Below are 14200 nucleotides of genomic sequence, written 5' to 3'. Positions count from 1 at the left end.
GTGCCCAACTTGTATCTGCGCAGGGGCTGGTCAGGAAGACCCGAGTTCAAGTTCAGCCTGGGCCCTCCCTAGCTGGGGGAGCCTGAGGAAGTCACTTGACTTGTTTGCCAGAGGTTCCCATTCTGTAAAACTACTAGCACCTCCAGGGCTGTGGGTAATGATTGTAAAGCACTTAGCACAGAGCACAGCACGCAGGAAGTGCTTAACGCTCCTTTGTCTCTCTCTCTCCCCTCTTCTTTCTTTCTTTCCTTCCTTCTTTTCTCCCTTTCTCTTTCCCTCCCTCCCTTTTCCTTCATTCTTCTATTTGCTTCCTTCTTTACCTCTTCTCATCTTTCCTTTCCTTCATTCCCTCCTTTTCATATTTCTTTCTTTCTTCCTCTCTCTTCCTTCTTTCCTTCCTTTCCCTTCCTCTATTTTCTTTCATCTTTTCCTTCCTCCCTCCCTTCCTTCCCTCCTCCCCTCCTTCCTTCCCCTCACTTCCTTCCTTCCTTCCTCCCTCCCACCTCCCTCCCTCCTCCCCTCCTCACCTTCTTCCTTCCCCTCACTTCCTTCCTTCCTCCCCTCCTCTCCCTCCCCCTCCCACCTCCCTCCCTCCTCCCCTCCTCACCTTCTTCCTTCCCCTCATTTCCTTCCTTCCTTCCCCCCTCTCCCTCCCTCCCTCCCTCCTCCCCCCTAACTCATGTGACTGTGCATGCACGCTTGCCTCCACGTCCGTGTGCAGTGGGCACAGGGAAAGGGCACTGGCCCGCGCTGACCATCGCTCTCTCACCCCCTTAGCCTCAGTTTCTCTGTCTGTAAAAGGAGGGGTTTGCACTAGGCAGCGTCTGCCCAGCCTTCCTCTACTTTGATATTCCTGGCTTTCCATCCACCTAAAGTAAAATGACTAAACTGATAAGTATAAACCAGTGGTGAGGTAACTAGTAATAGCCTCCCCCGTTCAGTTTTCGCAGTCTGGCTCCCGCAGACTCACTGCACACGCCTCCCCCTCGGGCCCTCTCTGCTTTGGTCAAACTGGTGTTCTCTCTGTTCTTCCCACACAACCCTTCATTTCCCGCCTCCACGCCTTTGCACTACCCATTTCCCATACCTGGAATACGTTCCTTCCTTACTCCGGCTTCAGAGAATCCTTCCCGTCCTTCAAGAGCGAGCCACCCCTCCTGCTGGTGTCCGGCTCACGCCCACTTGGACAGGAAGCTTCTCTTTATTCCCTTGAGTGCCGGTGCCCTCCCTCTCTAAGCACCTGGTTTTTACAATCTCTCGCATTCTCTGTAAATGTCTTATTGTGTCCCCCATTAGAATGGAAGCTCCTTGGGCCGGGGCTGTTTCAATAACCGTATTTCCATCTCTCAAACCTAGAACGATGCTTGGTACACAGTAGGTGCTAAATAATTGCTTGTTGTCTGCCCACGTACATGTACGTCTGTTAGACTGTAAACTCGCTGAGCACAGGGATAGCTTTTGCCTTCTTTGGTATCCCCACTACTCGGCACACAGTAGTCGCCTAATGTTTACTGAACTGAATTGAAAATTCATCCCTGTGTCTGTGCTCATTTGCATATTATATGTGTCGTTGACTGCAGTGTGCAGCCATCTGTGTTTTGCACGCGCTTTTCTGGGAGTGGCGCGTCTGACCCCGGCCCGCGGCTGTCCGGGTGGCGGTCACTTACGGTCCTGACATTTGTCTCCGGTCCAACCAGCCCAGCAGACGCAGTCCCCTGTGCGCCGGTCACAGTGGCCCCCGTTCAGGCAGTCACAGCTCTGCCGACAGTCGGCTCCAAACTTCCCCGGGAGGCATTCTGGGGAGGCCAAGAACGGTGAGAGGACTCGGGGGAGGCCGTGCGCCGGGAGGGAGGCCGCGTGAGGGGAAGGAGGCCGCGTGAGGGAGGGAGGCCGCGTGAGGGGAGGGAGGCCGTGTGAGGGAGGGAGGGAGGCCGCGTGAGGGGAGGGAGGCCGTGTGAGGGAGGGAGGGAGGCCGTGTGCAGGGAGGGGGGCCGTGTGAGGGGAGGGAGGCCGTGTGAGGGAGGGAGGGAGGCCGTGTGCAGGGAGGGAGGCCGTGTGAGGGAGGGAGGCCGCTGCGGGGAGGGAGGCTGCGTGTGGGAGGGAGGCCGCCTGCTGGAGGGAGGCCATGTGCCGGAGGGAGGCCGCGTGCCGGAGGGAGGTCGTGTGCCGGGGAGAGGCCGCGTGAGGGAGGGAGGTCGTGTGCAGGGGAGAGGCCGAGTGCTGGAGGGAGGCCGCTTGCCGGAGGGAGGCCCTCGGGGACTGCTCACACTTCCAGCCACTCAGGAGCAATGACTAGACATCACCCTCAGCCCCCTGGCCAACCCAATTCCTACCAATAATTCCTACCAATAATGATTCCTAGCAGTAATTGGACGTCACCCTCGGCCCCCCGGCCAACCCGATTCCTACCAATATAACTGGACGTCACCTTTGACCCCCGGCCAACCTAATTTCCACTAGAACCCAGAAGCCCAAAATTGTTGCTTACGTTACAGTTATTTAAGGGATGTAAAACACCCTCTGTTGGAACCCAAGGAACAGGAGGTGCTAATGTTATCCCTGCTTACAGATGCGGACACTGAGGCTGGCCCATGGCCCCAAGTTAGCCCATGGGAGGGCTCTCATTACTCGGGCGCCAAGGCTGGCCACCTGCACTCACGGCACGCCCGCGAAGACCCCGCTGACCTGCAGGGTGCTGGGGCCTGTCTCCAGGCCCGCCCCCACACCACCTCCCCTTCCTCCATGCCTCCCCCCGGCCCTTTCCCCTCCGGCTCACCTTGCTCACAGGCCAGACCGATCCACCCCTCTGCACACGCGCAATGGCCCGAGACGGGGTCACAGGTCCCGCCGTTCCGGCAAAGGCAACGTCGGTGGCAATTGGCTCCATAGAGACCGGCCGGACAGGCTGGAGGACGAGCAGAGAGAGCGTCGTGGGGGGGCTGGCGCTGCCCTCCAGAGGCCAGGTGGGAGAACAAGGCAGGAGGAGGAAGACTTGAAGGGAAGAACTTCCCCTGTCCGTAGATGAAGGCGGCCGCCCGCTCTCCCTCCTCCCTCCCAGGGCCCGGTGCAGTTCGGGAGCAGCATTTACCTTGTTGGCAGGTGGGCCCCGTCCAGCCGGGGGCACACAGGCACTGCCCGCTGACCGGCTCGCAGGACGCCCCGTGGAAGCAGCTGCAGGCCAGGCTACAATTGTCCCCATAGGTGTGAGCTGGGCAGGCTGCGCGGAGAGAAGCAGACTTGGGGGCCAATCAGGCAAGACCGGGCGCTAGAAGCCCCAGGGAGGGGAGGGGTGGAAAGGAGGGCAGAGGGAGGGAGAGGGACCCGGAGAGGAGCTGTGGGAAGCCACGTTTGCTTGGGCCGTTCGCATCAGGCCACCTCCATCGGTTTGAAACCCTCCCTCTTTCTAGATCCAACTCAGGATAATTCATCCGGCATTTCTGAAACACCTACTACGTGCCAGGCGCTCTGCTGGGCGCTGGGATTAAAAAGACATAAAGGAAGCAGGCTCTGCTTTCGGGGAGCCTCCATTTTACCAAGGTCCACGCCACGTCCCCCCCCAGACGGGACAACACAAGGGAAACTGAGGCTGCGTCTGTCACCAGCTGGTGGGCACTGAGCCAGCATCTTAGCTCTGGCCCGGCTCCTCCCGCCATCTCCCTCCCTTCCCTGCTGGTCCCCCAGGGTGTCAGGGACACGAGGCTCAGGGAACCAGAGGAAAAGAACCGGACGTGGCCTACTCTGTCCACCCCATCCCCGATAAGCCCAAGGGGCAGCGACTCACTCTGGTTGCAGCTGGGGCCGATCCAGCCGGCCGGGCACAGGCAGCTGCCGCTCACGTGATCGCAGGGGGCCCCGTTGGCACACTGGCAGGCGTCCCGGCACTCCAGGCCAAAAAAGCCAGCAGGGCATTCTGGGGGGGACCAGTCACCGAGCAGTGAGGAAGGAGACCCTGCCTCAGGCTTTCCCCCAGACCGACTGGCGGGGAGGGGCCTGCGGGAGTGCTACAAGACCCAGGGGGCGTCACTTCCAAGCTGAGGGACTTTTCCTTACAGAGCCTCAGTTTCCCTGTCTGTGAAATTAAGGGACCGGACAATCTCCGTGATCTCCCTCCCACCCTTGTCCCCAGTCTGCCACATATAAAATCCAAGGGCTGGACTAAATGGTCTCAAAGCTTTAAATCTAATGTTCATACTCTTCTACCAGCTGGAACAGCCCAGATTCAAGCCCCGGCCTCTTCTTTCCTCCCTGCCTCCCCGGAGAGACAAACTCCCTCCGGACTGCACAAGGCCAGTCCCCCAAGCCTTCTCCTTCGCCCAAAGCGGCTTCTTCTCAGGAGACTTTTTCTCAGTGACTTGGGTTCCATGGGTGTGGGGGGAAAGTCTGCTGCCGTCCCCCCTCCCATCCCCCTAACAAGACAGGATGGAGGTTCGCTCAGGACAGCCCCTCCTCTTCTGAACCAGACCCCACCGGAGTCCCCGAAATGACGTCTCAGTGCTACAGGCAAGAAACAGCAGGAAAAGGATCTAGTCAGAAGGGAGAAAAGCAGAGTCCATCGGAGTATTCTGCCCCTCCTGGCTGGAGCTCCCGGGGCTCGGAAGGATTAGGGGTCGGGGGCGTCCTGTGGCCCTCGAAGAGGCCCTGGCTATCTCCTCCAGGGAAGGATAAAAGCATCTCTTTTCCCCTGGCTCCTCTCAAGGTAGATATACTTATGGCAGGCCCGGAGGCTCGAGGGACCCGACAGATGCCAGGACGATTGGCAGGAGGGTAAGTTATCCCCAGCCAAAGCCCTCAGGGAGCAAAGCACCAACTTGTGAACTGCAGTCTGGATGGCTGCCTCGCCCTGGCAGCGCTCCCCCTCCCTCTGTGGTGGGGGCCCATTCCCCTGCCCCCGGGCCAGGCCGGGAAAGGAGCTGGGATGTTCTCCCGCCCAAGAACACATTGCTTTTGGCAAACCGAGAACGGAAAACACGGGAGGTTTTTTCTCCAAGCTTCCTAACCCGCTTAAGCCGCACGGGGCCCACTTGTGACCATCCTTCTCTCCCTCCCTCACGCAGGGGCATCCATCCCACATGGGGGAAAGAGGGCCAGAAGTGGGATTATTTGTATAATAATCATCCTGCATGAAATAACGTCTGAGATCCTTTGTTCTGAGGGCTTGTGGGCTTCCCAAAGCACTAGAGAAACGCATTATTATTATTATCTGTAACGACTTCCTCCCTTGGCCCTTGGTAAGTCATTTACCCTATAAATGGCTGAGAAGTTACCCCCTGGCATTACCCTGGAAGAGGGGATCTCACCCGAAAGGGCCCCCGTCTCCAGAGCTGGACCCCCCTGGCCACCTGGGCTAGGACTCACGCCCTTGTTCTCAGCTCCCCGGGACGGGCGGCGTAGGGAGCACGGCCTCACTCACCCCGCTCGCAGAAGGTTCCCCTCCAGCCGGCCCCGCAGGTGCAGGCCCCACTGACGTGGTCACAGGCCGCTCCGTTGTCACACTGGCACCGACGACTGCAGCTCAGCCCAAACCAGCCCTGAGGACACTCTGACACATGCAGGCAAGCAGGTTAAGGCCAAAGTGGACTCCCGTCGTCCACCCTGATCTCCCAGGCCTGCCTCCTTCCCTGCTCTGAGGGGAGATGCAGAGACAAGCTCTGAAATCAGCCTCGATCTGCCTGTTTCTGGTGGGCTGAGCACTGACCATTGCTTGGGAAATCAGGTTCTTTCCCTACTAAATTTATTTAATTTTAACACATGAGTCATATTGGGAAAGAAAAATCAGAGCAAAAGGGAAAAACCATGGGAGAGATTGAAAAAAAAAACAAAAAACCAAAAAACAGAAAAAAGAAATGAATTTAGCATGTGTTGATTTACATTCAACAGTTCTTTTTTCCTGGATGCAGATGGCATTTTCTGGCCAAAGTCTATTGGGATGGCTTTGGATCTCTGAACCACTGAGAAGAACCAAGTCTGCCATCGTTGATAATTGCACAGTCTTGCTGTTACTTTGCACAACGTAGTCCTGGTTCTGCTCGTTTCACTCAGCAGCAGTTCATGGAAATCTTTCGAGATTTTTCTAAAACCAGCTTGTTCATCATTTTTTATAAAAACAATTACATTTTAATTTTTTAAATTAATATTTTTTTTATAAAACAAATTCTATTACGTTCATATATCACAATTTATTCAGCCATTCTCCAGCTGATGGGCAGCCGCTCATTTTCCAGTTTCTTGCCATCACAAAAAGAGCTGCTGCAAACATTTTTTGCACATGTGGGTTCTTTTCCCTCCTTTATGATCTCTTTGGGATACAGACCCAGAGATGGTAATGCAGGGCAGTTTTATAGCCCTTTGAGCATAGTTCCAGATTGCTCTCCAGAATGGTTGGATCATCTTGCAGCTCCACCAACAATGCATCAGTGGGGGAATAAGGTTCTTTAAAGCCGAAGGTTTTCCAGAGACAAAGGGAGAGCTCATTGGTCTCCCAAAGTGCCTACTTAGATGGGTTTGGACAAAACCTGGGTTCAGAGTCACGAGCAATGGGGAAGGAGTGAGAGTCGGTGAGGAGAGACTTCACCATCTGCACCCACCTTGTTCCAGTTACTAAGCTAAGCTCCAGAGGGGTCCCCATCATCCATTTACAACTCAAAGGGCTTTAGGGCTCAGCTGGCCCAGTGCCCTCAGAACATGAAGCTATGTGACTTGCCTAAAGTCTCACTGATAAATGAGCAAAATAGGAATTTGAACCAGCCAATATGCCCCTTGTTACATGTCCAGAGCATCTTCTGACTGAAGACAAAATAAAGTCTGGTACAGGAGAAAGAGTGCTGACTTTAGAGTGAGAATCTGCCTTCAAAACCTGCCCCTGCTGCCTACTACTGGTGTGACTTTGGACAAGGCACTTAACCTCTTCCGACCTCAGTTTCCTCCAGGGTGATACAAAAGATTTGGACTAAATGGCTTCAAAGGCCCCTTTTAGATCTAAATCTATTAATCTTATAAAAAGTTAAATTAATAAAATTAAAATTAATCTTATTAAAAATAAAACTATTTAATAAGATAATATTTTGTCAAATTGTTCTCTGTTTTAATGATGGGAATAGAAGCAGAGAGGCCATGAGGTTTCCCCCTCCCATTACCAAACACTGGGCTAGAGGAATCAGAGGAATCACTCAGCCTACTGAAAATCAGCAAATTCAGCCCAAATTCTGAGGAGAATGGGGCAGAGGAGACAGGGACAGAAGGAAGGAGCCCATGGGAGAGATATCTGGGGAGTCACTGAAACCCCTGAGACCCCCCGCAATGGGAGACTGCACTCCAAGTCAGAAGCAAACCCTCCCACAAATATGGTGCTACTCACTCTGGTCACAGCGCAGGCCAGTGTAGCCGGCTTCACAGACACACTGCCCACTCACTGGATCACAGCTGCCGTGGTTGTAGCTGCAGTTGCAGAAGTGCCTGCAGTCCGGGCCCCAGCGACCCATGTCACAAGCTGAAAGTGAGCCTCGAGTCACTAATACGCCCAGGAAGGCCCTGCCCCTTTGCTAGTGACAAAGAGCCTGGGGACACACTGTCTAGGTGTAGAAGGGAACTGAGCCATGAGGGACAGGAAGCAAGGAGGGGACAATGGGGGAAAATATCCAGAGAGCAAGCTCGGATGGTAGCGGGCAGGGGATCCTCCCTTTTATTCCTACTCCAAGGAACCAATCTTAAGCATTCCCACGGAACAGAAGAAAATGTCAGCTCTGGGAGGGTTCTTAGGGACAGAGAATATGAGAACTAGAAAGGAACCTAGAACATGGGATGTCAGAGCTGGGAAGGAACTTAAGAGACAGAAAATGTGAGAGCTAGGAGGGAACCTAGAACATGAGATGTCAGAGCTGGGAAGGACCTTAGAGACAGAAAATGTGAGAGCTAGGAGAGAACCTAGAACATGAGATGTCAGAGCTGGGAAGGAGCTTAGAGACAGAAAATGTGAGAGCTAGGAGGGAACCTAGAACATGAGATGTCAGAGCTGGGAAGGAACTTAGAGACAGAAAATGTGAGAGCTAGGAGGGAACCTAGAACGTGAGATGTCAGAGCTGGGAAGGAACTTAGAGACAGAAAATGTGAGAGCTAGGAGGGAACCTAGAACATGAGATGTCAGAGCTGGGAAGGAACTTAAGAGACAGAAAATGTGAGAGCTAGGAGGGAACCTAGAACGTGAGATGTCAGAGCTGGGAAGGAACTTAGAGACAGAAAATGTGAGAGCTAGGAGGGAGCCTAGAACATGAGATGTCAGAGCTGGGAAGGAGCTTAGAGACAGAAAATGTGAGAGCTAGGAGGGAACCTAGAACGTGAGATGTCAGAGCTGGGAAGGAACTTAGAGACAGAAAATGTGAGAGCTAGGAGGGAACCTAGAACGTGAGATGTCAGAGCTGGGAAGGAACTTAGAGACAGAAAATGTGAGAGCTAGGAGAGAACCTAGAACATGAGATGTCAGAGCTGGGAAGGAACTTAAGAGACAGAAAATGTGAGAGCTAGGAGGGAACCTAGAACATGAGATGTCAGAGCTGGGAAGGACCTTATAGATAGAAAATGTGAGAGCTAGGAGGGAACCTAAAACATGAGATGTCAGAGCTGGGAAGGAACTTAGAGACAGAAAATGTGAGAGCTAGGAGGGAACTTAGAACATGAGATGTCAGAGCTGGGAAGGAACTTAGAGATAGAAAATGTGAGAGCTAGGAGAGAACCTAGAACATGAGATGTCAGAGCTGGGAAGGAACTTAGAGACAGAAAATGTGAGAGCTAGGAGGGAACCTAGAACGTGAGATGTCAAAGCTGGGAAGGAACTTAGAGACAGAAAATGTGAGAGCTAGGAGGGAACTTAGAACATGAGATGTCAGAGCTGGGAAGGAACTTAGAGACAGAAAATGTGAGAGCTAGGAGGGAACTTAGAACATGAGATGTCAGAGCTGGGAAGGAACTTAGAGACAGAAAATGTGAGAGCTAGGAGGGAACCTAGAACATGAGATGTCAGAGCTGGGAAGGAACTTAGAGACAGAAAATGTGAGAGCTAGGAGGGAACTTAGAACATGAGATGTCAGAGCTGGGAAGGAACTTAGAACATGAGATGTCAGAGCTGAGAAGGACCTCATAGAGAAAGTAAGTGCTAGGAAGACAGAAAGTGTCCAATCCGGGAGTATCCTTAGGGACAGAGAATATGAGAGCTAGGAAGGAATCTAGAACACGGGATGTCAGAGCTAGAAAGGTCCGTGGAGATAGAGAATGTCACAGATAGAAAGGAACCTAGAACAGGGGATGTCAGAGCTGGGAAAGACATTAGGGACAGAGAACTTCAGAGCTGGGAGAGATCACAGAACAAAATATCACAGCTAGAAAGCACATCAGACCACAAAAGTTTGAAGCGGGAAGGTATTTTAGCTTATGATGTTAGATTTTTGGAGGACTTTATAATATAACATAATATAATATAATTTTATATTTCATATAAAATGAAAGGGACCTCAGAACACAGAAAGTCTTAGATACACAGGATCATAAAATGTTCAAGGCAAAAAAACGATCTGAGAACACAAAATAGAGAATATCAGGGCTGGGCAGGGGGACTAGAACAGGGAGAAAGGACCTAGAACATAGGATACAAGAGCTGGGGGGTATCAGAACAGAGAATGTCAGAGCCTCATTTCCCAGATGGAAACACTGAACCTTAGCAAGGAGCAGAGCCCAGACAGCAGGGAAATGGGGAGTTAACTGAGCAGAAGCTGAAGGACTCCCCCTTTCAAGGCACACCTTTGATATGCCCCGATGGCGCTACCCACCTCTTCTGCAGTTGATGCCAGTCCATCCAGGGGCACAGCTGCAGCGCCCAGTCACAGGGTGGCAGTGCCCGTCATTCCCACAGGAGCACCGGAGCTGGCAGCCCTGCCCAAAGGAGCCCGCGGGGCACACTGTCGAGGAGAGAGGCGTGTGGTGAGCCAGTGCCCCAGGAGGTGGGCCCTCTGGGTGTCAGGGCCACGTATCTCTGATCAATCTCCCAACAGGGACGAGTGGGGGGGGCACTCACGGTCCTGGCAGTGGCTGCCGGTATATCCGGGGAGGCACAGGCAGGCTCCGGTCACTGGGTCACAGCCAACACTATTGTCACAGGCAGGGCAGATCTCTTGGCAGCCAGGACCCCAGCGTCCCTCGGGACAATCTAAACCCCCCGCCCAGCCCAGCAAAGAGGAGTCAGAACATACACAGACTTTTTTTCTTTTTTAATTCACACAGGTAGCAGTACTTTGGAAGGGCTGGAAACACTATCTCTCAGGGCAGCTAATTTGGTACTAAACCCGGGAAGGGCTCTGGCCTGCACAGGATGTGCTGTGCATCTGTTTGGGCAGAGTCTGGGGAGCACTATCGGGGATCTGTACATCTGTGTATACATGTGCATGTGTGTATAAGCAACACATCACTCAAGCAGCCTGGAAAACCACTCAAAAAGGCGGTCTACTGTAAAGAGAATAACGTAACATTGTGGCATATCACCGGATCCCCTGATGTGTTAATATGATAACATATACGGATACATTAATAATAGAATAACCACTCATTAAAGTGATTTACAGAAAAGAGATAACAATAATGATCAGCGGTCCTCAAACTTTTAAAACAGGGGCCAGTTCCCTGTCCCTCAGACTGTGGGAGGCCGGACTAGAGTAAAAACAAAAGCTCACACTCTGTCTCTGCCCCTCAGCCCATTTGCCATAACCCGGCGGGCTCATAAACGTCCTCAGCGGCTGCATCTGGCCCGTGGCTGTAGTTTGAGAACCCCTGATAATGATCATAATTTTGATAATATCAGTGATCATAAGGATAGGAACTAGCTCCAACCTCTCCTGGATGAGAAAACTTGCTTCACTAATTCAGGTCATGCCTCCGCTGCAATTTATGATTTTAGGGAGTTTCTTAGTTCACTCAGAAATTAAGTGCCTTGTCCAGAGACACACATCAGATGTGTGATCTGAAATCTATCTAGATTACATCTAGCTAGATACATCAATATAGTTATACACCATCCTCCCCGCCCCAGAACATTCCCTCAGAATGGCAGAGAGGAAAGGTCACCTTTGCTGCATCCATCCCCAGTCCTCCCTGCAGGACACAGACACTGTCCTGTGAACCGATCACAGGGGGCCCCTCCACAGAAACAGGATCCAAAGCAATTACTGCCAAATTTTCCCGGGGGACATTCTGCGGGACGGAAACAAAAAGCAAAGGGCTAACCAGCTTTGGTCAGGAAGTCACCCTCGTGGACCTGAAAAGGGTCTCCCAGGCCCTCCTAGACACATTTTAGGATCTTGTATTCTAGAATTAGAAATTGAAGTGACCCAAGAGGTGATCTACAAGCTTAAAATGCTTCTTAAACTCTGAATCGCAACTCCATGTGAGGCCATGTAACTAAATGTAGGGGTCACAGAATTATAATCTGTGACAGATTATATGTATGTTACAAGTTATTTATATATTATATAATGTGTTATATTTAATGTAGGGGTCAGAATTATAATCTATGACAGATTATGTGTATATTACATGTTATATAATGTGTTATATTTAATGTAGGGGTCACAGAATTATAATCTGTGACAGATTATATGTATATTACATGTTATTTATATATGATATAATGTGTTATATTTAATGTAGGGGTCACAGAATTATAATCTGTGACAGATTATATGTATATTACATGTTATTTATATATGATATAATGTGTTATATTTAATGTAGGGGTCACAGAATTATAATCTGTGACAGATTATGTGTATGTTACAAGTTATTTATATATTATATAATGTGTTATATTTAATGTAGGGGTCACAGAATTATAATCTGTGACAGATTATATGTATATTACATGTTATTTATATATGATATAATGTGTTATATTTAATGTAGGGGTCACAGAATTATAATCTGTGACAGATTATGTGTATGTTACAAGTTATTTATATATTATATAATGTGTTATATTTAATGTAAGGGTCAGAATTATAATCTGTGACAGATTATGTGTATATTACATGTTATTTATATATTATATAATATGATATATTAGGTGTAGGGGTCACAGAATAATGAATTATTCATTATTAGTAAATGGTTGATTTGTATACCCAGGATAGTGTAAAACTTTCTTAGGCAAAAGGAGTGGGAAAAGCTTAAGAAGCCCTGGTCTAGATCAATACCCCAAGTTATAGATAAGGCCCGAAGAGACCTCGTGGGATTAATACAGATACACAGATAGAAAGTGACAGACTAAGATACTTATTACTCTTTCTACTTTAACTGTTCCAAACAAAGCTCTCCCATTCTGCGATCCAATACAGGGTAGACCCTCTAATTCTGCAAGTTCTATTAAGAACCAGGCCTGGGGTATGACCTCTTCTAGATTGCAGAATAAGGCAGCCCCAAGGATAGGCAAACAGGGGTCAAGGTCAAGTATCTAAAGCCAGAGGTTATCAGAGTTAAGAGGTTAAAGTTGATTAGGGGCAGATATTGAAGGCTCTGTCCAGCACCCTGGATAGCTCCCTAGGAAAGAAAACACATGGGAGAAGTCTAAGGCTGAGAGCCAGACCTACTAGGTCGACTCCACCCTTTTGGTCCCTGGTTATTTCAGAGAACTCATCCATATTTGTTCTCTAGGATACTGGGTATTCATTTCCTAGGGAGATTTTGGTCTCCACATGAGAGGGAAGGCCATGGTTTTTGGTGAGACTTGAGGCTCCACAAGAGTGTCCATATTAGGAAAACGTCAACTAAATAATTCACCTTCTAAAAGCCTTGTTCATTAGGGACCATTCAACTGCCCCGTATCCTCACGGAGAGTGGCTAGTAGATTTAATATAAGGATCTCAATGAAAGAACTTTGTTGTTTATCTTTGTTGTTTTGTTGTTTATCTTTTCTGCCACACTTCTGAAGGGTTCTTTTTGGAAGGAGGCACAAAGGAAGTGAAGGACTCACTTTAGTGGACAAATACACGGTCTTTTAGCCAGATCTTCTGCACATAGTTCTGTGCAAGCTTCCTATTCCAAAACACACTACCTTTCTCTCCCTCTATTTGTAGAAGACCCGGGGCCTTAAGATACCTTTGGATGTCCTTGTCCTCCAAGTAGGAGGAATGGAAGCAGAGACAGACAACAACAATGCCAGGAAGTCGGTCACTTATAAGAGCTTTGTCCAGAGAGTCAAGAACTAGCATCTTTTATAGGAAGGTGATCTTAGAATGTTGGATTTAGAAAAAACATTTGAGGTAATCTAGTTCAATTCTTTCATCTTGCAGATGAGGAAACTGAGGCTCAAGAAGCCTAACTAGCATACTCATGCTCACCTGGTTGGTGTCAGAGACAGAAATGGAACTCAAGTTTCCAGACTCATGGTCCAGGGTCCTTTCTACTATGCACTGGGAACCAAGTCGGTGCCCAGGAAATCCTTGTTGACTTGACTCATGAGGCAAGTCCGACATCTATGCGGTCAAGTGCAAATAATGACTGGATACATCTGGAACTCCCTGAGCCATAAGGCTAGGATTGAAGCATCGCCATTCTTCCAGGCACTGGCCCAGCTTCCTCTCCTTCACACCGCTCCCCTCACAGCCAATCAGTTCCCAAGTCTTGTTTCTACTTCCAAAACTCCTCTTGACATAATTTCTTTCTCTCCACACACAGCTACCACTCTAGATTAAGCGGTCATCACCTCTCATTTGGATTATTGCCAGGAGTCTTCCAACTGCTCTCCCTGCCTCTCCCCTGCCCAATGGGAGCTCAAGATCCTGCCAAAGGGATAAGTCTAAGGCCCAGGTATGGATGCATTACTCACATATTCAAGAAACTCCACTGGCCTCTGGCCTTTGGCCTCTGGGACAAAAAGCAAACTCCCGTCTTAGATATGTGAAATCCTCTGTAATCTGGCCTTCTTGATCTATATCATTCAGCACTTCCTCTCATTTATTAGCCTCCTAGCTATTCCTCACACACAACAATCCATTCCCTATTACTATGTCCTTATGGCTGGTGGTCTCTAATGTCTAGGATGCACTATTTTCTCACCTCCACCCCTCAGAACTCCCAAATCCCTTCAAGGCACAGCTTCTTTGCTGATTCTTAGATGAGTCTTTCCTAATGCCCCTATTTCCTATTGTCCTCTCCCATCATCCATTAT

General features: G+C 50.0%; 1 protein-coding gene across 1 annotated transcript in view; it reads right to left on the bottom strand.

The window, feature by feature from the left end:
• The window catches only part of MEGF6 (multiple EGF like domains 6), a 376924-nt gene that overhangs the window by 27844 nt on the left and 334880 nt on the right, over window positions 1-14200 (bottom strand). Inside the window, 9 exon segments of the mRNA XM_074306481.1 lie at window positions 1668-1796; window positions 2777-2905; window positions 3089-3217; window positions 3782-3910; window positions 5411-5539; window positions 7355-7486; window positions 9816-9944; window positions 10061-10192; window positions 11104-11229. Coding sequence (XP_074162582.1) covers window positions 1668-1796; window positions 2777-2905; window positions 3089-3217; window positions 3782-3910; window positions 5411-5539; window positions 7355-7486; window positions 9816-9944; window positions 10061-10192; window positions 11104-11229 — 1164 coding nt within the window.

Source organism: Sminthopsis crassicaudata, chromosome 3 (genome assembly GCF_048593235.1).
Source record: "Sminthopsis crassicaudata isolate SCR6 chromosome 3, ASM4859323v1, whole genome shotgun sequence".
Lineage (NCBI taxonomy): Eukaryota > Metazoa > Chordata > Mammalia > Dasyuromorphia > Dasyuridae > Sminthopsis > Sminthopsis crassicaudata.
This window is presented reverse-complemented; position numbering and strand designations above follow the sequence as displayed.